Below are 21,970 nucleotides of genomic sequence, written 5' to 3'. Positions count from 1 at the left end.
GCATTGTTTGTCTTACATTAATATTTATTACCCAGTGGATTTACAGTGTCCTGATTTTGCATCTCCTCTAATATACTGTTTTTGATTTCTTATTCCTCTATACATAACACATCCCCAGGTATGGACTAGTATCTACATAATAATAAGCAATCCATTGCCTTCACTGTCAAACATTGATTTATTTTTGGCCAAAGTTACGTGAATATCTTTGGCAACGCAACTGAGAAAAGGGACTGTGTTGAATTTCCTTGCTGGTGCGTTTGAGCTCGTCAGACCAAAGCACACTCTTCCACTTTGTGTCAGTCCATCTCAGATGAGCTCAGGCCCAGAGTGGTCGGTGTTGTTTGTGGATGTTGTTTATATATGGCTTTCACTTTGCATGACAGAGTCTTGACTTGCATTTGATGCAGTGACAATCTGTGTTTGCCGACAATGGTTTTCCACAGTTTTCTCGAGCCCATTTAGTAGTATCCTTTATACGATTACATCGGTTTTTAATGCAGTACAGTTTGAGGGGTCAAAGGTCATGGGAATTCAGTGTTTGTTTTTTGGTCTTGCCCCTTGCATGCAGAAATTTCTTTGGATTCTTAAATGTTTTAATAATATTATGGATTGTAGATGACGAAATCCCTAAACTCCTTGCAGTTGTGCGTTGAGGAGTCCTCATTCATTCATTGGACTGTGGGAGAAAGCTGGAGTACCTGGAGAAAACCCACGCTGACATGGGGAGAACATGCAAACTCCACACAGAAGGGCTCCCCCACCTTAGGTTCGAACCAAGAACTGTCTTGCTTTGAGGCAACAAACCTAACTACTGCATCACCGTCCCACCCACGCTAAGAAGTGTATGTTCCTAAACTGTTGGACTATTTGCCCACACAGGTTTCCACAAAGTGGTGAACCTCGCTCCCTCCTTTCTTGTGAATGACTGAGCCTTTCGAGGATGCTCCTTTCATACCCAGTCATGACACTGTCATCTGTTACCAGTTCCAGTTACCAGTCTGTTTATCCCTGGAATGTTCCAAACAGGTGATTTTGAGCATTCACAACTTTCCCAGTCTTTTGTTGCTCATGTCCCAACTTTTCTGGAGCATGTTGCAGACATCAAATTTAGAACAAGAGGTTTTTTTACAGGAAAAAAAAGGTTATCAGTTTGAACATCAAATATCTTGTCTCTGTACTGTAGTCAATTGAATATAGGTAAAAAAGGATTTTGCAAATCGTTGCATTCAGTTTTTATTTATGTTCTATACAGCATCCCAGCTTTTTTGGAATTGGGTTGTAGCTTCAGCATGCTTTATCAGTAATGACAAACTTTATAAACAGGGTGTAGCTGCTGACGCAATGATCGGATACTACAGAATGCCTTTGTAATCAAGCGCAGACATAAAAACTGAGTGAACAATTTTTTAACAGATTTTTACAAAGACAGGTTTTGGTGTGCATTATTTATTCATTTTTTGTTAATTATATCATTGATATCGAATATATTCAGTGCTGTTGCACCACATGGAATATAGCAGTGTACATATTAGACTCTACTCTCTTGAATATAACTGAATTGCAGTCATGACAGGCCAAGCAGCATTTCCAAGCCCTGCTGCTCACATACAGGAAGAAGCACGCAGTTTATGGGGTTTAGGGTTGAGAGAGAAACCCACACATGGAGTCAGATCCAGGTCATCCTCTGAAACTCCAGGAGGAGGGGTGAAACGAAAGTGCTGCAAGAGGGTGGTGAAGAAGATGAAGAGCTCCATCCTGGCCAGACTCTCGCCGAGACAAACCCTGCGACCTGAAAGAGAGAACGAAGGAAGAGCTTCAGGTCATCTGCCAGTAAAATAATAATAAACAGGAAGTGATATCTCATCTCACAAACCTGCAGAAAAAGGCAAGAAGGTTTCTCGCTTGACAAACTTCCCATCTTTGTCCAGGAAGTGCGGGGGATAAAAACGGTGTGGGTTCTCCCACTCACTCTCATCATACAGGACAGATGCCAAGAGAGGATACACCGTAGTTGCCTGTAGACAGAGACTTTTAAAAGTTTTCTCTCAACAAGTCAGTTTGGGTCCTTTATACCCAGTGTGTTATTCAGTCTGACCTTTTTAATGAAGTGACCCTGGAAGATGACATCTTGGCTGGTTCTGCGAGCCACTGTGGGGACAATGTTGGCCAGTCTCTGTGTCTCATGGATGACAGCATCGGTGAAGGGCAGGTTCCTCCTGTCTTTGACCCGCACCTGACCACTTCCTATCACCCTGCTCAGCTCCTCCTGGACCTGGTCTGGGAGCAAAGGGCAGTAAGGAGTAAATTATCAGATAAACCTTTGATAATTTCATGATCATCCAAAGTCAGAGTTTACCTCTCTCTACGGGACTTCTGGGACTACTTTTACTGTCATTATACACATATGATTATTGTCACATACATACACTGCCATATATTAACATATACTTTCAACATATTGTACCACAAAAGACACAATTATTATTAGAATATTATTACATAAGTTAATGTTGTTGTAAGCTGCTGTCACTACCATCTGTCCTGCATCTTTCTCTGTCTCTCTCTCTGTCTCTCTTTCTGTCTCATTTTGTCATATGGAATACTGTGAATTTATCATGTTGATCTGTTCTGTACGACATCTATTGCACGTCTGTCCGTCCGTCCTGGAAGAGGGATCCCTCCTCAGTTGCTCTTCCTGAGGTTCCTACCATTTTTTCCCTGTTAAAGGGATTTTTTGGGGAGTTTGTCCTTATCCGCTGCAAGGGTCCAAAGGACAGAGGGATGTCGTATGCTTAATTGTGACTTTTGATATTGGGCTTTATAAATAAAACTGAAAAATTCAACATAAATAATGTCTTACCCTGTATTTGTGGATACTTGGCCATAAGCAGAAGTGCCCATCTGAGAGTAGTCGCTGTCGTTTCTGTGCCAGCAGCAAACAGCTGTATTACTGTCGCCATAAGATTTTGATTGTTGAAGTGGCTGTTTATAATCCCAGATTCCTGCAGGTAAAATGTATCAGTACAGTTATTAAGATAAAACACTGACATATTACCTACATGCCATTTCAGCTGCAGGTATAAGGACAGGCCTTTTAAATGAGTTCATTTAAAAGCAATCGCAATGAGGCCTTTAAAAAAAAGCTGTCTGATAATTAAATTTTAAACACTGTGTGCACTACAAAGTCCAAGAGGGACTCAAACATAGAACAAATCATTAAAGAATTAATTTACATATTTTGTTGTAAGAAACCATGATATCAGTGTAATAAATGACGCATTTCCCTACCTCCAGAATTTGCATTCGGGCCAGAAAGGCGTCCGAAAAGCCTCTGCACATCTGTGGACTGAGGATCTCTTTCAAACGACTAAATAGCTCTAAGTTAATTTTTTTAGTGAAGGCGGTGATCTGTTGGATTTCCCTTCTGTTACTGGCCCATTTGAAGATCCACGGGAACAGGTTGTACATCTTGTAAAAAAAAAAAATAAAAAAATAAATCAATCAGTAACTTCACAAAACTTCAACTTTAACTTCACAATAATAGTGAATGACACAGGCTACCTGTATCGATGGGGAGCCCAAAAGTTGAATTCTTTTGTTTGTTCGAGCTACCATGGATGTAAACATTGGGTCATCGTATTCAAATCTGCTGCCATAAACAATGGAGCAGATGATATTAGAGACTGCACAGTTTATCGATGGGGTCGTATCGATAGCTTCTCCTGAAACAAGGGAAAACAAAACAAATCAAAAGTACAGCAGATTTTCTCTTTTTGTTTTGTTTTTTAATTCAGCATCCGTGAGACTGAATAAAAACGAGATATTTACCTTTAAATTTCTTAAACACTTCAATGAGGTAGCCAGTTTCCTCGATGATTTTGTCCTCACATGCACTCTTGCCCATCCCAAAGTCTCTGAGGTTAGTTAAGGCAAAGCGCCTCATCTCTTTCCACAATTCACCGTTTGACTGTATGACCCCTGAGATTTAACATATTTTTAAATTAACTGGGAATGAGTGAAGAAAAGAAACCTTCGCTCAGAGTGAAACAGAACACTGAGATTATTTGCTAAACTTTCTTTTTTCCTTTCTTACCGTGGCCACGGTAAGTTTCAAGCTGTATTAACGATTGATCTCTTTCACCAAACTCATCAGCGTAGTCCACAAGTGCCTCCTTCACTGTTTTGTATCCTGCCAGGACCACCACTTTCTTTGGTCCCAAATAGATGGTGAACACTGATCCATAGTTCTTGGAAAGCTAAAAACAGCAGCATGATGTCATGACTTTTTAGTTTTATAAAACAAACACAAAAGAAGGCAGACAATCTGAAAAATGACAGCAACACTGCAGCACACACAATAAATGAGTCTGAAAGAAAATGTTAGTGCTGTCATTGTAAGCGTAGTAAAACCAGTTTCATTAAGAATATTCCAACATGCTCCTGATTGGTATTGCTTGAACGGAAAGCATTCCTTTTGACGTCAGTGCAACAAACACATCTTAGCCTATGACTTGACAGAAACTTTCTTCCACTTTTTTTATTCTCTTCATTTCTTACCTTCAGAAGTGCATTGTAGAGTCTCTTGAGGTCCAGTTGCAACAGATTACCAAGCAGCGGAAGAGGTTTTGGTCCTGGAGGTTCCTTCCTGTCCTCTTTGGAGCTGAAGCTAGAGGAGGAAAAGAAATAGACAAGGAGCAGGAGCACCAGAGCCCCAGACAAGGAGACAGAGCTGGAAGACTGGAAAAATACATCTAATATCTCCATGACTTAAACAATGTATCCTTTAGTTGCTATAGGCCTACTGCACTGTCAGCATCACTTTCCATCCAGAGTCTTTAGCTTTGTGAGTGTTTGTGGCTCCAAGTGGAGAATATGTACAGCCCAAGGGGAGGGGACACCCTCAAAACCTCCCACAAATTACTGTTTGGTATTTACAGATCAGTGTTATTTATTATACAGCAGTTACTGATTTACAGTAGTTTTATATCATGTTTTGCATAACATCTAATTATTATATGTGTGTGTGGTTCTAATGTTTAACCGTTGATAATGTTTTGCCTCTTTATGTTGCAGTAAGGGACCTCTGGTAGATCTGTAACACAGGAGTTAATACCAGCAAGTGTTAGAAAACTCATCCACAGTTTTTACATTTGAGCATGTATTCTGTTCACATGGACAATTCAAAGGATGAAATAATCTTCCAGAAAGCACTCTGCTCAGATTTTAAATGTGGTATTTAATGGATGCAGTTGTTGCACGGCTCGGACAGGGCTTGTCGGAGTCTCTGTTACTTGTTTTTCATGGCAGATCCTGGAGCTAAGGAATCTAACAACAGTTTAAGGAGGCAAACTATTGATGGAGAGGGGGTCATCCAAAAAAGAAGTCTGTGTGTGTTATGAAAGGGAATCATTAAACGGAGGCACAGACATAGGTTTGGCATAAAAAATGGACAAATGATTGATTTAGAGTCATGGTTCATGTATAAGCTGTTCACCCTTAATGTGTTTCAGTTTGATTATCGACGCTAGGATTTTCTATTTTGAGTTTGCAGGTTCTCTCTGTGCTTGTGTTCCAATGCTCATCTCCTAGTTGTGTGTTTTTACAACTACGGGCACCTCACAGTTGCATGGCTCCACAAACAAACCAGTCACGTTGCTGTTACAGTGTACACCCCTTTCTGTTCAGACTCATATGTAGCCACGATAATTGACAATGCTTTAAATATGGATGCATCTGCAAAGGAGCACCATATTTAAAAACATGGCTGCTTCACACACATCTTTTCTTTTTTTTAAAGATATTTTTAGGGCATTTTTGCCTTTAATTGATAGGGTAGTGAAGTGTGAAAGGGGGAGAGAAAGAGGGAGAGACATGCAGCACTAAGCCACCGACGCCCCTTCACACACATCTTTAACCCAGCAACACCCAGGATTAGTGTCACAAATTCAGTATCCAATCAAATGTCACCCCTTCTGTCCCTGAGCTACGACATTGAGTAATGGCAGAAAAGTGTTTTTGCAGGACATTATCATGTCACAATGATCTGACCTTTGACCTTTCTGATATAAAATGTCATTGCTTCATCATTTCATTCTATTGGACATTTGTGTGACATTTTGTGATAATTAGCGTATGAATTCCTCAGTTATGGACTAATACATGTTTTCGTGAGGTCACAGTGACCTTTGACTTTGACCACCAGAATCCGTTTCATCCTTGAATCCAAGTGGAAGTTTGTGCCAAATTTGAAGAAATGCCTTCAAGGTGCTTTTGAGATATCATCTTGACAAGACTGAGACTGATGGACGGATGGATAGAAGGATGGACAACCCAAGAATATGATGCCTCTGACCGTGGCTGTCGCTGAGCGTGGATACATGACTAGAGACCAGATGGACTTGTCAAAAAGGGAGTCTAAAAGAGAGTCTGACAATAAACAATGTAAAACATGCACCAATATCAGCAAAGCATTTCAGAGTTGGAGAAAATGTTGCTAATAGTTGTGCCTTCTGCTAAATGGAGCTGTAGAGTCTTTCAATAATAAACGTTACATTTAATGTCTCTGAGGGGTGAAAAGGGAGAACTTTTCAGATGCATGTTCACCAATTCATCCGGTTTCTTTGAGTGCAATGACCCATTTATTTTCAATTGTGCTCAACTACACAAATAGAACATATGTTAATCTCCACAGTTTCTGAGTCAACCACAGGTTAGTGTCCATTCAATAGTTCTGTGTCCAAGTTTCCAGCCATCAGTTCCAGTTTCCACGCAACAAACTCTTCATGCTGTTAACACGGTCAAAAACCGGTTTGCTTACCCTGTCACACACCTACTGCTCATCACCTGCGCCTTGCCTATATTACCTGCATTTTCCTGCACTAGTGCGCCACCCTGTGTACAAACAACAAAACTGCATGTATTTACACAAAGTCACCATTATTTGTGTATTTTTTTTATTGTAAACCCTTGTAGATAATAAACTTTACTGGATCAAATGTATAACTTACCCCAGTGATTCAAATACATTAAGGGCAAAGGTCATCATGGGTTTTATAGAGGGTTTAAGCTTTGTTATCTGTCACCTTTCATCCAGCATTATCTCTGATGCTCCTATCTTCAAAAAAAAACAACAAGTAAATAAGTTGTATGTATTCTGAAATTAAAACTGTCTCCATCTACTTTACTAAAGACATTTTTACACACACTTTTGAAAAGTTTGTCAAGGAAAGGTTACTCATGGCTTGTCCTGTCAGTTAGTGAGCTCTTCAGTGAGCTCTTCATCTTCTTCACCAGCCTCCAGCAGTCACCTTTCACGCAGGGCTAAAACACCAAACTTCAAACCAAATTGGGGTTTTAATATCAGAAAATTTAGATCCAAACCAGAGCTGAAAAAACATCAGATATTGAACCAAACTATAGCTGTAAATTTGATTAAATCTGACCAGATCAATACTAAAACATCAGTAACTGTTAGATTTTGAATCTTAATTATTCACAACAAAGCTTTTATCCAAGAAATTGTAGGTTATAACTGAGTTGATCTTAAAACACATCTCACAAAATAACTCTGGGTGCATGGAATATCCATGCAAATAATGTCATATTTGGAATATTAGTGGAATATTAGTGTTCATGTAAACATAATCAGTGTTGAGCATCATCACTTGCAGCGGCAGAGGAAACCACGCAAGTTTAATTTCAAGGAAAGAATCCCTACATTTAGTGTTGCATCTGTGCTTTTTGTCAGGTGTTTCTGTTGGTTTCATCAAACTGTGACCTTCAGCACACAGTCCAGTCAGTTAGCAGTCGAGTGTGAAATAGTTGGACACATCAAAGTCTGTGGCTATAGTATGATGGGTCAGGATGACAGGAAGTTTTCTGCACCAAATAATGGACTTCAGTTATCTCAGGGTCTTGTTCATAAGTGAGGTTCAGCTGGAGCTTCTGTCTGACACATGGCTCAGTGTGACATTTTAAACTTTATTGTGGATGTTTACTGTGTAGATATTGAGGATTATTCAAACAATACAAAATATTACATCAGCAGTCTGCACCACAAGTAACAAAATAGCTTTTTCAAAGCTTTTGCTCTGTCCATTGCTGAGACACAAGCCTTCCTGATTTGCTTTTGTATAACACTGTGCTCTACAAATCAGTATGAAACCTGAAATTAAAGCAGCAGTTTAACATACATATTCTTGATTTCATCAGTGGTATTGAACATATTCACCATGTTAAATCGCATTGACCTCAACACTTGTTCACTCAAAGTCAAAAGTGTTTATAATTGTTCTAAAAGGCTACTTTTGAAAAGCCCGCCATCGTAGTGTTGACATGATACCTTAAAGGAGAAGTCTGGTATTTTGCACTTTGAGCCCCATTTCTGGATTGTTTATGATGAAATAGAGTGACTAAGACCAAAATAGTGACGATTGCTCATTTTTGGAGAATTTGGCTTTCCCCTGCCTGGCTTCACAGTGCTGCCTATGGCCATGTGTGAACCTGTCCTAAAACCACCCTAAACGTTCGTTTTCAAAGCCATGAAACTCACCAAGTGTTCAGTGGTGTCCGTTGATGTTCTGACATAAAAATTGTAGCAAACTGTGGTTTCCGTGATGATTTATTTGACATTTTGTCTAATCCATTGATTTTCTATAGAAGCCTCATTGTCCGTTGGTAGTAATCCGCCACCGGAAACGGAAAGGGGGTTCCTTATGACAAGGTTGTAGGCATTGTAGTCTTTTAGCTCAGTGAAAGTGCCGGCTCGACAGTGTTGTGCGTGCTCCTGGAAGAAGAACGAAAAAGTTTTGTTCAGTTTAAACAACTGCACAATGGACTACTCGCTTGTAAACAACCTTCGCAGTACAATGCCTTTGAACACAACGCCAACCTTCTTCTTCTGCTTCTTCTCTGTGTCCCATTACATTGCAATGGTTTCCTGCCAGTTGGCGACACCCACGTAAAGGAGCATTATCGCCACCAAGTGGGCTGGAGTGTATAACGCTTCAGGGTCAAACGAACAATCAAGTGGAAGTTTACACACGGGTGTTAGGCAGCTGAAAAAATAGTTCCACAATTGAGAGGAATAGCAAAAACACGGATGGAAACCACAGTTTGCTACAATTTTTATGTCAGAACATCAACGAACACCACTGACCACTCGGTGAGTTTCATGGCTTTGAAAACGAACGTTTAGGGTGGTGTTAGGACAGGTTCACACATGGCAATAAGCCAGGCAGGGAAAAGCCAAATTCTCTGAAAATGAGCAATCGTCACTATTTTGGTCTTAGCCACTCTATTTCATCATAAATCAAAAAACAGCTGTGACTCTTCTGTACCTGCCAACATTAGACTGTGAAAAAAGGGAGATTTTCTGGGTTATTATCAAATGGCCTGCCCCCATATAACCCTACACTACAGATGAACATAATAAATACAAGGATGTAAAAGTAAAATGACTTTTTATCAGTATTAAATCTGTAGTTAACAGTAAGAAGGAGGAAATTATGAAATTATGGATTCTCTGGTGCATCAGTAAAGTATGTAGTGTATGTGCATCCGAAGGGTCCGTGTTACATCTGGTGTATGAAATGTTTGTATCGTCATGCTGCATTTTCATAAACACACTCAGGCATCTTCTCACCATCACCACGATAGACTAGCTTACAATTACAAAGTGGAATAGCAATGCGGTATTAATTCATCTCAGAAATTAACGCTCTGCCGAGACAGAGAGAGATCTGCTCCAGACTAGGGTGCCAGGTAATGATACAAATAATCGATAACTGTAGCATCTCAGTATTAAGTTTAACAACTAAGTCAAGCCTTTTAAAAGCTTGGTGTTGGATGTAAGCCGCGGCTGCTAATTAGCTTGTGCTAACACTCTGAAGATGGTCCTCAAGTGCTGTGTCTAACCTGTGTCGAGTGGTCGCATCAGACCCTCCGCGCAGTCCTGTTGTTTTCCTCTGTAAATGCTGTCCACACTGCAACATGTTTTACCCTCTCGACTGCATGCTGTTGTTGTTCCCTGTGTTTACTGGCAGCTCGCAAGCCAAGTTTAAAGGTACATGTACTGCCGCCTACTGTGTCAGACAGGGTGTGTAGATGCTGCCCTTGTTAAATCAATGAAAGCAGTCTGGCTTTGCATTATCAGTGCTATTTATCAGCTATTATGTTCATTATGGTAATAATGTACAATTATAAAAATGTCCCATTATTGGCCGATAATTTATCGGCCTGATATATATATCATGCATCCCTAGGCTCTGCCCACTATTTGAGAATTTACAGACATACAGCACATAGTTTATGACGTGTAGGGTAGCGGGTCAAGCTCCCAGGTGGATTAAGACCCAGTTCATCTTCTGAAACTCCAGGAGGAGGAGTGAAACGAAAGTGCTGCAGGAGGGTGACGAAGAGGATGAAGAGCTCCATCCTGGCCAGACTCTCTCCGGGACAAACTCTGCGACCTGCAGGAGAGACCGAAGGAAGAGCTTCAGGTCAACTGCCAGTAAACTAATGATAAACAGGAAGTGATATCTCATGTCACAAACCTGCAGAAAAAGGCAAGAAGGCTTCTCGCTTGACAAACTTCCCATCTTTGTCCAGGAAGTGAGCGGGATAAAAGCTGTGTGGGTTCTCCCACTCACTCTCATCATATAGGACAGATGCCAAGAGAGGATACACCGTGGTCCCCTGTGGGTAACAGAGAAATGATAGGTGATAATATTCCATACCTGCCAACATTGTGAAAAGAGGGAGATTTTCTGGGGTATCTACAAATGGCCCACCATCAACGCCCCCGCCCCCAAATAACCCTACACCACAGATGAGTGGAAATACGAGGATGCAAAAGTAAGGGGAAAAAAACGAACAAACAAAAGTAGATAAAAACGTTTAAACTAGGCTACATGTGTACAACACAACAATTTGTAGGGAGAGAGAAAGAGAGCGTGTGAGAGATCATGAAGCTCAATGTCACTATTTACTTCTCTGGTTTATCAGTGGAGTGTGTGCACTAAGGCCCTGATCACACAAAAAGCATTTTGCAGGTTGCAAAACACGAGGCGCGCCGCTCTGCCTTTTTTCTTTAATTGAATGCCATTAGTGAAAAAAAAAGCTTGCTGCACCTTTTTAATGTTGCCAGGCAACCACGGACTCAGCTCCGTATTCTAACCTTCCCATGTAATCAATCTACCGTCTAGTTATTTGACAGTAATTAATATCTCATTCCTAAAATGTTCTGGCAGAGGGTTGAGGGTGAGAGGCTGTCAGCAAATAGTTTTTTTGGGCACAGGGAAACAAAGATCTGTGTGGGTGCATGAGACCCTAATAAAGAGGCTGGGTCATGGGGAGTACCACCAGCTGGTCCAGGAGCTTCGCCTTGATAATGGCTGTTTCCAGGCATATTTTAGGAGAACGTGGGGGCGGTATGACAACCTGCTGGCTATCGTCAGGCCGTATAGCTCTGGGTATCAAGCAACCACTACCACCAGTTTTTCCTCTGTTGTTTACCAACTATAAACTTGTTGTTGTGACTGTTAAGGGTTAAAAAATCAGACATAAGTATTCAGAGAGTGTAAAGGGTTAAAATGTGTTACAGGATTTTTTTAAAAAATGACATAAGTTAAATGTGTTTAAAAAGTTATTGGGACTAAAGCACAGTTCATATGAGGCTATGGCACAGTTCATGGCCAAAATAATAAGTTCAATGTGTTTAAAAACAGACACCCCTTTAAATCATTATTTATTGTGTCTACAATAGTAATGTACTGCATTTTCATTATACTTTACTTCTTTACTGTGTTGGTGTAATACCTAAACAGGTCACTAGATGGTGCAGTCGAGCTGAACGCAAGCCTAAGTTTTGTGCATCTTTGTTTATACATACAGGTGGGTTAATATTCCTCAGTGGCACAAACATGTGCCCCAGTATAAGGGATAAGAGTGTTGTGAAGATTCGGCAATAATGCGCAGTGTGTAGAGTTGAGTGGTTTTGCGGTAACTTGTTGAAATAGAGATATTTACACGATCATGCTAGGCTAGCAGCCCTGTTGCTAATGGGTAAGGTAATGTACACAGCACAAAGAAATGCTAATGAGACACGCACAAGGGGTTTGTTTTGTTACTAATGTAAAGACACATAAAGTGCAACATAATTAACTAATAATAACTATTTTCCTGTAGGTGTGTGTTGCTGACTTTAAAGGACCCTTAAGTCATATTGTATATTTTGTTAAGTATTTCCTATGTTAAGGATGCATAATAATTCCTGCAGCCGGGCTGAACGCAAGCTAAAGATTTGAACCTCTTTGTTTATACATACAGAAATACAGGCATCATGTTTGCTACTGGCCTAGGTTCCCCTAGGCCTGAGGCCAGCAACATGACCACTACAGAAAATCCACCGCCTCTCAAATCATCTCTTTGGACAATGGAAAAAAAAAGATGATGAAAAAGGAGCTGACACGGGGCGTTTTTCCGCTCTGAGTTCAAGTTTTTTCAAGTCGAATTCAGAGCACTTTGGCAAAAACACCAGGCGCCTAGAGCACAGAAATGTTAAGCGCGTCGCAATGCAAAAACGAAGTGCAAAGATGTGTCATTCTCATTCAAATCTATTACAAAAAGCTGCCTCCAGCTGCTAAAATGGTTTCTGTGTGATCAGGGCCTAACACTGACAAACAGAGAGACAGGTGATTGAAGAGAAGTATAGAGGACATGTTATGTGTTTTGTTCAATTGCACCTTCTTAATGAAATAACCCTGAAAGGTTACATCTTTGGTAGCTTTGTGAGGAAGTCCCATGGGTGCAATGTTGGCCAGTCTCTGTATCTCATGGATGACAGCGTTGGTGAAGTGCAGGTTCTTCCTGTCTTCGACCTGCACTTGACGACTTCCTATCACCCCGCTCAGCTCCTCCTGGACCTGGTCTGGAAGAAGAAAAGCTTTTGCTTGTCTGAAGACAATTTTCTCACATAGTGCAGCTTGGACTGTAGCTTGTTTTTCTGTAAAAGTTGTGGATATCTTTAACTCCTTACCTTGTATTTTTGGATACTTGGCCATGAGCATAAGTGCCCATCTCACTGTAGTTGCTGTTGTGTCAGTGCCACCGCCAAACAGATTCAGAACTGTTACCATGAGGTTTTCATTGTGGAACTGACTGTTGGTAATCCCAGATTCCTGCAGGTAAATCAGATCATTTATTCAAACAAATCTTATTCTTAAATTAGATCTTTTTCAATTCATACAATTGTTTTGTTTGAACCCTTTCATGCATAGTGGTCACTACAGGGGACAGTTATTTAAAAGCCACTTTCTTGTATATGCATATGTTTTGATGCTATAGTTGCATTGAAGCCACTACCCTAGACCCTAGTGCATCTTCCCATACCCTGCCACCCACTGGCCAGGTTTTGTAAGAGCAACACAAATCTCTGAAAACCAAGATGGCTGACAGAACGCAAGAAATCAGGAATTTATCGCCAGTCCTGCTATAATATACCCTTGCAGGTAAATAAAATCTGTGAAGATCAAGTAGCATCTAAGAAGCAATACGGTTGTTAAAACTTCTAAATATTGATTTTATGTTGGGAAGAAATTACAATGAATCATCGGTCCACTAAACTGGACATCATGCAGCACTGGCTATATTTTCACTACAATTACTACCATTACTGCAGCCTTGTACTTCATCTGCAGTGACTTTTTGGGCTGTAAATAAATTAATTTCTGTTATCAGAATGTTACTTGCATTTTTTTTTGACAAAAACAAAATTTGGACAAGATTTTGTTATTTTAGTAGAAAACGTTAATTGAAAAAAAAAATACACATAGTTTAACAGAGGGGGAGGTGTGTGGGGGGCTGAGGAGTCAAAAGCAACACTTTTGCACATGCATTGAATAGTATGAGAGTATGTTAAAATGTGTGAGCACTCTAGTTTAACAGCTTTAATATATAGATAGATAGATAGATAGATAGATTTCATAGTTTCACATAGCACATTAATTTTTCTCATTGGTTTGTACTTTTTCAGTTGAAAACTTAAACATGTGTCGTCCACCTGAATGGACATGTAAAAAACTCCTTGAAAAATGCATGTGCAAAAAATTGAACGTTTTGTTTTTCATGACTAAAGGGGAATAAAAACACTTCATGACTGAAGTAGTCATAATTCATGCGTGAAATTTGATCTTAAAATATAAAAAAAAATAAAGTTGGCCATTAGTCGAAAACCAGTGCTCGACTTTGGATTTCCATTGCCAATAAATTAAAGGGGAAAAAAGCAAAGTATTTTTACTTTATACTTATTTTTTGCTTGAATCGTTAGAACTTACTCAGCGCATCTGCCAGAGCAAATGAAGCACAAGCAAACAGATTCTGGTCCCAGGCAAATATGTAATGGCAACTGCCAAAAAAATCTTTTTAATGATTCACTTAACTAAGAGACAAGGAGAAAACAAGGGATGTCTCTTTGATCGTCTATACTGTGTTTTAACGCAGCTGAATTTACAATATTATACATTACTATATAATGACAAAAATTCTGTCTGTGTGTCTGTTCCACGTTTTCCTCCTCACTGACTTGGTCAATCCTTGTGAAATTTGGCACAGTGGTAGAGGGTCATGGGAGGATGCGAATGAAGCAATATTACATCAATTGGCCAAAGGGGGGCGCTATAGCAACCGATTGAAATTGCAAACTTTGAATGGGCATATCTCATGCCCCGTATGTCGTAGAGACATGAAACTTTGCACACAGATGCCTCTCCTCATGAGGAACAAATTTGCCTCAATAACCCATAACTTCTGGTATATATATTTTCCGCCATTTTGAATTTTTTGAAAAACACTTAAAATCGATCTCTTCCTAGGAAGTTTGACCGATCTGCATGAAACTCGGTGAACATAATGACCACACATAATCTGAGGGGACCCCTCCATTATTGACCCCATCAAACAAAATGGGGGCGCTAGAGAGCTAATTTCTTATCTAGGACTAACCGCCATATCGATTTTTACTAAACTTGGTAGATATGTAGAACAGGACGCCTCAAGGTGACTGGAGAAATTTAACTCTAATTGGCAACTGGGTGGCGTTATAACAACAGAGAAATGCTTAAAAATGGCTAAAATGCGACCGATCGCGGTGGCTCCCCCTGTGGCCCAATGTTATTTTTGTTTTTCTAATTTTTGGTATGACTAAGTCATGGTATGGTATGCTGCTGCAACAAGGGCTAGCTGCACCTTTCCCATGTGAACTACCAGTGCGCCCCACTTTTAAGTCAGTACAACATATAAACACTTTAACTATCTGCCTTTCAACGTGCTACCTCAACTACTAATGTACAGTTTTAGCCCACTAACTATCCCACTATTGGCAATGTTACTACTGTACTTTCAATAAAGCAATCATACTATCAAATTCACAAACACTCTGTCTGAATACATTGCTCTTCTTAATGGGTTCAGTTGACTATTTAATCTGCAAATTCCTATGACCTGTATCCCAAACACACACCATGTGAAACTGTGTGTGAGCAACTGTGCACTCAATGGGTATGGACTAGTACATAGATATTATTGTTATTACTGTAATGTCTGTGTTGTCAGACAGTATGGAATTTGATTGAAGCTCACATATGTGTGACACGACGGGGAAGGAGTGGAGTGATGGCTGAGAAGCTAGCCAAGCTCATCTGGGTTTCAGGTAAGGCCCGCATTTTTTCTTGTGATGACAAATAAGGTATTTAGTGTATATTCATGCTTGTAAACTGTTATAACTTTTACTTACAGATGTGGTTGCTGAAGAATGCGACACACTTGAATGCTGTGTATATTCAGTGCAACATTAACACAGATTCCCACTATCCCTCAGCTTCATAAACTAAAATATCAATTCTGATAGATATGTTTTCCAACCTTTAGATTTTGCTTTCGGACCAGAAAGGCATCCACCAAGCCTCTGCACATCTGTGGATTGAGGGTCTTTTTCAAACTACTGAATATTTCTAAGTTCTGTTTTCTGTTAAATACATTCATTTGGTGGAATTCCTTCCTGTTAGCAATCCATTTGAAGAACCACGGGAACACATTGTACACCTGTTAAAGGAGATATTTGTATTATTATTATAATACAAATTATATTATTATTATTATTAGTATTATAGTATATATTATTATAATATTACAGCAGAAATATTATATATATAATATTATTTAATAATATTAAATATCATATATATAATATTATATATTATTATTATTATTATTATTATTATCACATTTAACACAGATTTTATTAGGCCAGAGAAACAATTTCTTCATTTCAAAGGCAAAAGCCTTTGTGTAATTTATTTTATATTTCAGTCACAACGCTGAAGGTAGAGGTTTCACAAAAATATGATACCTGTATTGAAGGGGAGCCTGCGAGTTTAACCCGTGTGCTCATGCATTCCAACATGTATGTAAACTGTGGATCGTCATATTCAAATCTGTTGCCATAGACCATGGAGCATATAATATTGGAGACTGCATAATGTATTGGTTGGGTCATATCGAGAGCTTCTCCTTCAACATGGGAAAAAAGAAAATGGAAATTATTAGTTTATATTTTACAGAAAACTTTGCTCACACATTGATTATGTTATAATAAGACATTTACCTTTGAATTTCTTAAGCACTTCAATGAGTCGGTGACACTCCTCAATGATTTTGTCCTCACACACCTTCTTGCCCATCCCAAAGTCTTTCAGGTTCATCATAACAAAGCGCCTCATCTCTTTCCATATTTCACCATTGGACCATGTAATACCTGAGATGAAATGGTTCAACAAAATATGTTAAATACACAGCTGAGGGTTGAAGGCTGAACAGAATAAGAAAAGGGGAAAATATCTTTCCTTACCATATCCTTGGCTAAATTCAATCATAATTTGCATTGGATCTCTGTCTCCAAACTCTTCAGCAAAGTTAACAAGTGCCTCTTTCACCGTCTTGTATCCTGCCAGGACCACCACTTTCTTTGGTCCCATATAGACAGTGAACAATGAACCATATTTCTTTGAGAGCTAACAAAAGCAGAAGACTGTAATTACATTTTCATTTCATACACACACAGGAGAAAGTAGTGTAGTGTTGCTGGACCACACTGGAATGACGCTCTGCCACCGTTTTTCTCCAAGTGAGGAAATAGAATATTGACATTTCATGCTTTGTCTGTGATTTTGGCGTCAACAAACCTGAGATTTTCACTTGGGAGGCCACAGTTCACTTCCAGTAGAGCCAAACCATGATGTTTTTTGTAAACCGAACTGTTGGGCTGGCCTTGGTCAGTTCCAAGATAGCAAACCCGGCTTTATTTTTTTCCCCTGTAACTATGTCTCTCTACAGGCAAGTGGCTTGTCACTTTCACCCCCTTTTGGCAAGGTGAAGCCATTTTTGTTAAATGTAGTTCACTTCTAAGTGTCAAAGTCTTTTCATTCATTTATTTGTCGCTGGATTCAGTCATTTCTGGGCTTAGTGCCATGCTGGGCTGCCTCATTCGAGTGGTCAGGGACTAGGAACAAACAGGCACCAGCAGGTCCAAGCATGAGGACAAGAGCATGACCTCAATGGGCTCTAGTTTTGCAGACTGGGCGAGGCGGGGGCGCAGCGCACCTGCGCTTCGCCAACTGGGTGTGGCCAGGCGGATTTTGTAAGTTTGGCACACCGTGCGTGCTGGCGCAGCTACTCGTCTTTCCCACCTCTGTCCCTCCTACCTGCGCAAGTCGGAAAGATGGAGGAGAGAAGCCGTGGAGTGGGTTTTACACAGCCCATTCACATCACACCAATCAAATGAGCCCCACTCTTCGCCCTTAAATGTGCCGCGTGATGGCGTAATGAGAGTTTACTCAATTCGCCATGGCAGAAGAGAGCAGCAGCGTCAGACAGCCAAACTTCTCCCAGGAGGAAACTGATGTTTTGGTCCGGGAGGTCCAACCTCGCAGTGTCCGAATATACGGAACTGCGAGCAGACCTCCACGGGCTGATGATGCAAAGGTAGCCTGGGAGGAGGTCACCACAATTGTAAATCAATGTTGCGCGCTCTCTCTTTTTCTCTCGCAGTCTCACTCTGTTTCTTTTCTTTTGACTTTTCTAAGATGACAGATGCTGAATATATACTCCCTATCTGATGCTGTGGCTGTTTGTGGTTGGCTGAGAGGGATGTGAACTCATTAGTTTGCAGCTGTGTTAATCAAATCAAGTTGGGTTTCCATTACGTGTGCCAAACGTGCCAAACGGTGCCAATCCCCTTTGATCTGACATCAGATGTGACGGGACAGTCAGTATAGAGATACATTTATGTGCTGATTGCAGATAGTTGCATTGAATAGTGGTTTTGTGGCTATTTATTGCATCGTTAATGTGCCTGATATTCTGGAAACGTGCCTGTGAGGTTTTGGTGACGTGCGCACTGTCCGCCGGTCAGCCAAACTTCGGCTTACACTGGCTGCACTCTGCCTGTGCTGACAGTAGACCTGGTTTCAGCTGGCGAGCTTTTAGCGCACCTTCGGCGAAGCCTTTTGGCACAAAATTGTCACTGCGCCAAGCTGGATCTGTCGACACCTCCCCCTGCTGCGCCGCCACACCCATCTCAGCGCACCTCGGTCTGCCAAACTACCAAACTGAGCACGCCTCGGGTTGCGCTGCTCGAAACTAGCTCTGCGCGGGGTTCGCCACCCTGTGCCACCCTGCGCCGCGCCGGGAAACTAGAGCTCATTATCTCAGCAGTACCATGAGTGGCATGAGCCTCAAGAAAGTTTTGAGCGGATTCAGACCTCGGCTGGAAGCGTCCAGACATGTGACAGCTCGAAGAGCCACAGCCAGCATCAGTTCGGAGTCAGGAGGCAAAATGCAGAAGAGAAACACTGCTCTCAGTAGACCACACAGACAAAATCTGAATCAATCATCACTCGTGCAACATCTGTATATACCAACTGTGCAAAGTCTACCCTTGATACATGTAATAAAGTGAATTTAGCCATTCAGCCTGTTCATTATATTTTGCTTTTAATTTTTACCATTTACAATCATCCCTCAGGTGCAATATAAGTGTATGGTAAACATTCACCAGCCAGTTTACTTATTATACTGCTCTGTGTTTTTACTGTTTACTTATTATGTTGTTGGTTTTTTTACTGATTCTTCTTGTTTGCACTATCCCCTTTTTCTGCTGTAATGATGCACATTTCCCTGCTGTGGGACTAATGATTATCTAAACCCCGAGAAAAGAACATCATGGTTTGGCTTAAAATAAGGAAAGTTCTTACTAACATAATGTCACATGTGACATAATTCATGTGACATATGTTACTAGTGTAGCATGCTACACATATAAGCACACTATGCTGTCATAAAAATAACTCTACTGACTTTTGGTGTCACACAGGAAAGCGAAAGTGAGCCCCCTGGTGAAAGTCAAGTGTTTGTTTAGTCCCTCCTGCCCACCCTATACGGACTTTCATGCCCTTTACAATACAGTAGTTTTCACTACTAAACCATGCGCGTAGCCAAAATTTAAGCATTACTGAAAAAAAGATGAGAGAGCTGCTTACCACCATCTCACCTTCATTAAAGTGTTGTGGGGTGTCTTTAAGTCAAACTGCAGCAGGTTGCCGAGTAGGGGAAGTGCTTTTGGTCCCGGTGGTTCCATCCTGTCTTGCTGAAACCTGAAGCTGGAGGTGGAGATGAAATAGATGAGGAGCAAGACCACAAGAGACCCCAACAGAGAGACAGAGCTGGTGGACTGGAGAAACAGATCTAAAATCTCCATGACTTCAAAAAAAAAAAAGTATTCCAAAGTTGCTACTACACTGACAAAATAAGTTTCCTTCCAGAGCCTTTAGCTTTGTGACTGTTTGGGTACAGACACCTTGTGTTTTTCAAGTGGTGAACTGGCACAGCCTAAAAGGAGGGGAAAAAAGTCAGAATGACCCAGTAGGTCAGTGTATCTACAATTTGTCAGTTACAGATTAACAGTAGAACTGGCAGGCTTTTCAGGTCAGCAACAGCGAAATGGAGCTATAAAACTAAAGAAAGTGACTGAATATCCCAATAATAGAGAAAATGTGTCCTTACCAGTCTACTGAAAAAATAAGTTTCCGTCCTGCTGCCGTTGGTTCTGTGAGTGTTTGGCTAAGGAGAGCTCCCTTTGTAGCATGTACATACCATCCAACCTCAGATGTATCCTTTGCTCAGAAGTTTTAAACCCTTGTTAATGATAAACTTGTGATACCTCACAGTTCAGTTCAGCTTTATTAGTCACTTTTTTTCTTTCTTTTTTTTATTAAACACAAAACAACAAAATACAGGGACAAGACACAAACAAGTCTAAAGATATACAACACATAGCACACAGTTTACAAAACCAAGGCATTAAAACAACAAAACATACAGCTTCACAAAAACACACAAAAAACAGAAACCACCATCAATAGGACAAACAACAGCCTAAAGACTTAATGATCAAAGAGAGAACAAAGATAAATTGGCTTCCTGTTGTAGTTTTTAAGGAGATTCGATTTCAAGGGGGAAAATAATAATAATAAATAAATAAATAGCAAAAAAGATAAACAGACAAAATAAACAAAAATAAACAAAGGCCTTCCTTCACCACAATTTCTGTTGTTAAGACCAGCCTTCACACCAAATTTCCCACCCACGTTAAAAAATCACACACTGTTCTTTGTTTCTATTAATATCTTTTTCTATAGTCCACTGAAATTTCAAAAACATTATGAAACGCTCAATTTTTAACTGTTTTTTTTGTGGCTTTAAATATAAGGCTTTTCCCATCATAGTGGTGATATTATTCAAGTCTTTTCCTTCTATTTCATCCCTTAAATCACCAAACATAATAGTTAGACAGCAGCTGTAGAAGCTTGGGCTATAAACAGAAATCCATTGACCTACTCTAATCCAAAAAAGTGCAACTTCCTTACAATACCAAAATAAATGAAGATCTGACTCCTCTTCCTCTTCACAAAATCTGCATAAGTCACATTGTTGGATGCCCCATTTTTTGAGTCTTTTTTTGCTGGGCTGATAATAATAAATGATTTTTAACTGTATAATTCTAATAGAGATATCAAAAGTGGTTGTATAAATGTTTGTAAAAACTTTTTTCCATGGAATACATAAATCAAAGAGATCCTCCCATTTTGAACATACAGCAACCGGTGCCACTGCAATTTTTTTTTTTTGTACATACAGAAATGATATATTTTTTTATTTATCTTCCTCTTATTTACCCATGTTCTATCCTTGATAGCAGGGCAACATACTAGTTGTTTTGAGCTTAATGATAATTTCCTCTTCCAAGTCTGTGGAATAGCTGCCCAAAGTTGGTTATATGTCAAGGAGTCACAAACATTACCGTATATAGCTGTCAATTCATTGTAAGACATAATTTCACCTTTACTAATTGAAAGGTCATTTACAAATAATAAACCCACTGTAAACATTGATTCAGTAAAAAAAAGGACATATTGTTAATCATAATATTACTGTTGTACCATAACAACTGACTTCGAATTTCATGAGATAATTCTGGTTGATGGTAATGGTGTTGAAGCCAACTAACTATAACTTCCTCCAAGAAACCTGATAGATAAGGAAAAGCTTTTCTCTTCAACAGAGCAAATTGAGAGGCAGTTAACTGAAAGTAAGGATGAAGTTGTTTATGAAAAAGAGGATGAAAGGTTGTTAATAGCTTTGCTGAAAACCATTGGGGATTTGAGTTAAATTTGGGCACAAGGGATGCCTTCAATGCAAAGTTAAGTGCTCTGAGGCTCAATAGATTAAGCCCACCATGGCTGTAATTGTTATATAGGTAACCACGCTTTATTTTGTCTGGCTTGCCGCTCCATAAAAAAACAAAAACCATTCTTTCATATTTTTTAAAAAGATCCTCCTTTGGTGATGGTAATGC

At 39.9% G+C, this 21,970-nt stretch overlaps 1 protein-coding gene across 3 annotated transcripts; it reads right to left on the bottom strand.

Annotated features, from left to right (window-relative positions):
* Nucleotides 1–1,251: 1,251 nt before the first annotated feature.
* Nucleotides 1,252–20,245, bottom strand: LOC117270463 (cytochrome P450 2K4-like). 3 transcript variants are annotated; one of them, XM_033648092.2, is made up of 14 exons: nt 19,607–19,949; nt 16,907–17,069; nt 16,664–16,813; nt 16,409–16,569; nt 15,922–16,101; nt 4,561–4,740; nt 4,097–4,259; nt 3,832–3,981; nt 3,565–3,725; nt 3,292–3,471; nt 2,864–3,005; nt 2,099–2,280; nt 1,877–2,018; nt 1,252–1,792 (listed from the first exon to the last, which is right to left on the bottom strand). In XM_033648092.2, the coding sequence occupies exons 1-14, from the start codon at nt 19,811–19,813 to the stop codon at nt 1,605–1,607; spliced, it is 2,349 nt and encodes a 782-aa protein (XP_033503983.2). In that variant the 5' UTR covers nt 19,814–19,949; the 3' UTR covers nt 1,252–1,604. The 3 variants fall into 3 exon arrangements, with proteins under 3 accessions (XP_033503983.2, XP_078030154.1, XP_078030153.1); XM_078174028.1 differs by lacking the exons at nt 1,252–1,792; nt 1,877–2,018; nt 2,099–2,280; ... (4 more) ...; nt 4,097–4,259; nt 4,561–4,740 and adding exons at nt 7,964–10,472; nt 10,557–10,698; nt 12,747–12,931; nt 13,040–13,181; nt 20,119–20,245 and having other exon boundaries at nt 19,607–19,715; XM_078174027.1 differs by lacking the exons at nt 1,252–1,792; nt 1,877–2,018; nt 2,099–2,280; ... (4 more) ...; nt 4,097–4,259; nt 4,561–4,740 and adding exons at nt 7,964–10,472; nt 10,557–10,698; nt 12,747–12,931; nt 13,040–13,181 and having other exon boundaries at nt 19,607–19,948.
* Nucleotides 20,246–21,970: the final 1,725 nt, after the last annotated feature.

This window comes from Epinephelus lanceolatus, chromosome 13 (genome assembly GCF_041903045.1).
Source record: "Epinephelus lanceolatus isolate andai-2023 chromosome 13, ASM4190304v1, whole genome shotgun sequence".
Taxonomy (NCBI): Eukaryota; Metazoa; Chordata; class Actinopteri; order Perciformes; family Serranidae; genus Epinephelus; species Epinephelus lanceolatus.
Note: the sequence above shows the minus strand (reverse complement) of the source record. Positions and strands in the feature narration are given on the sequence as shown.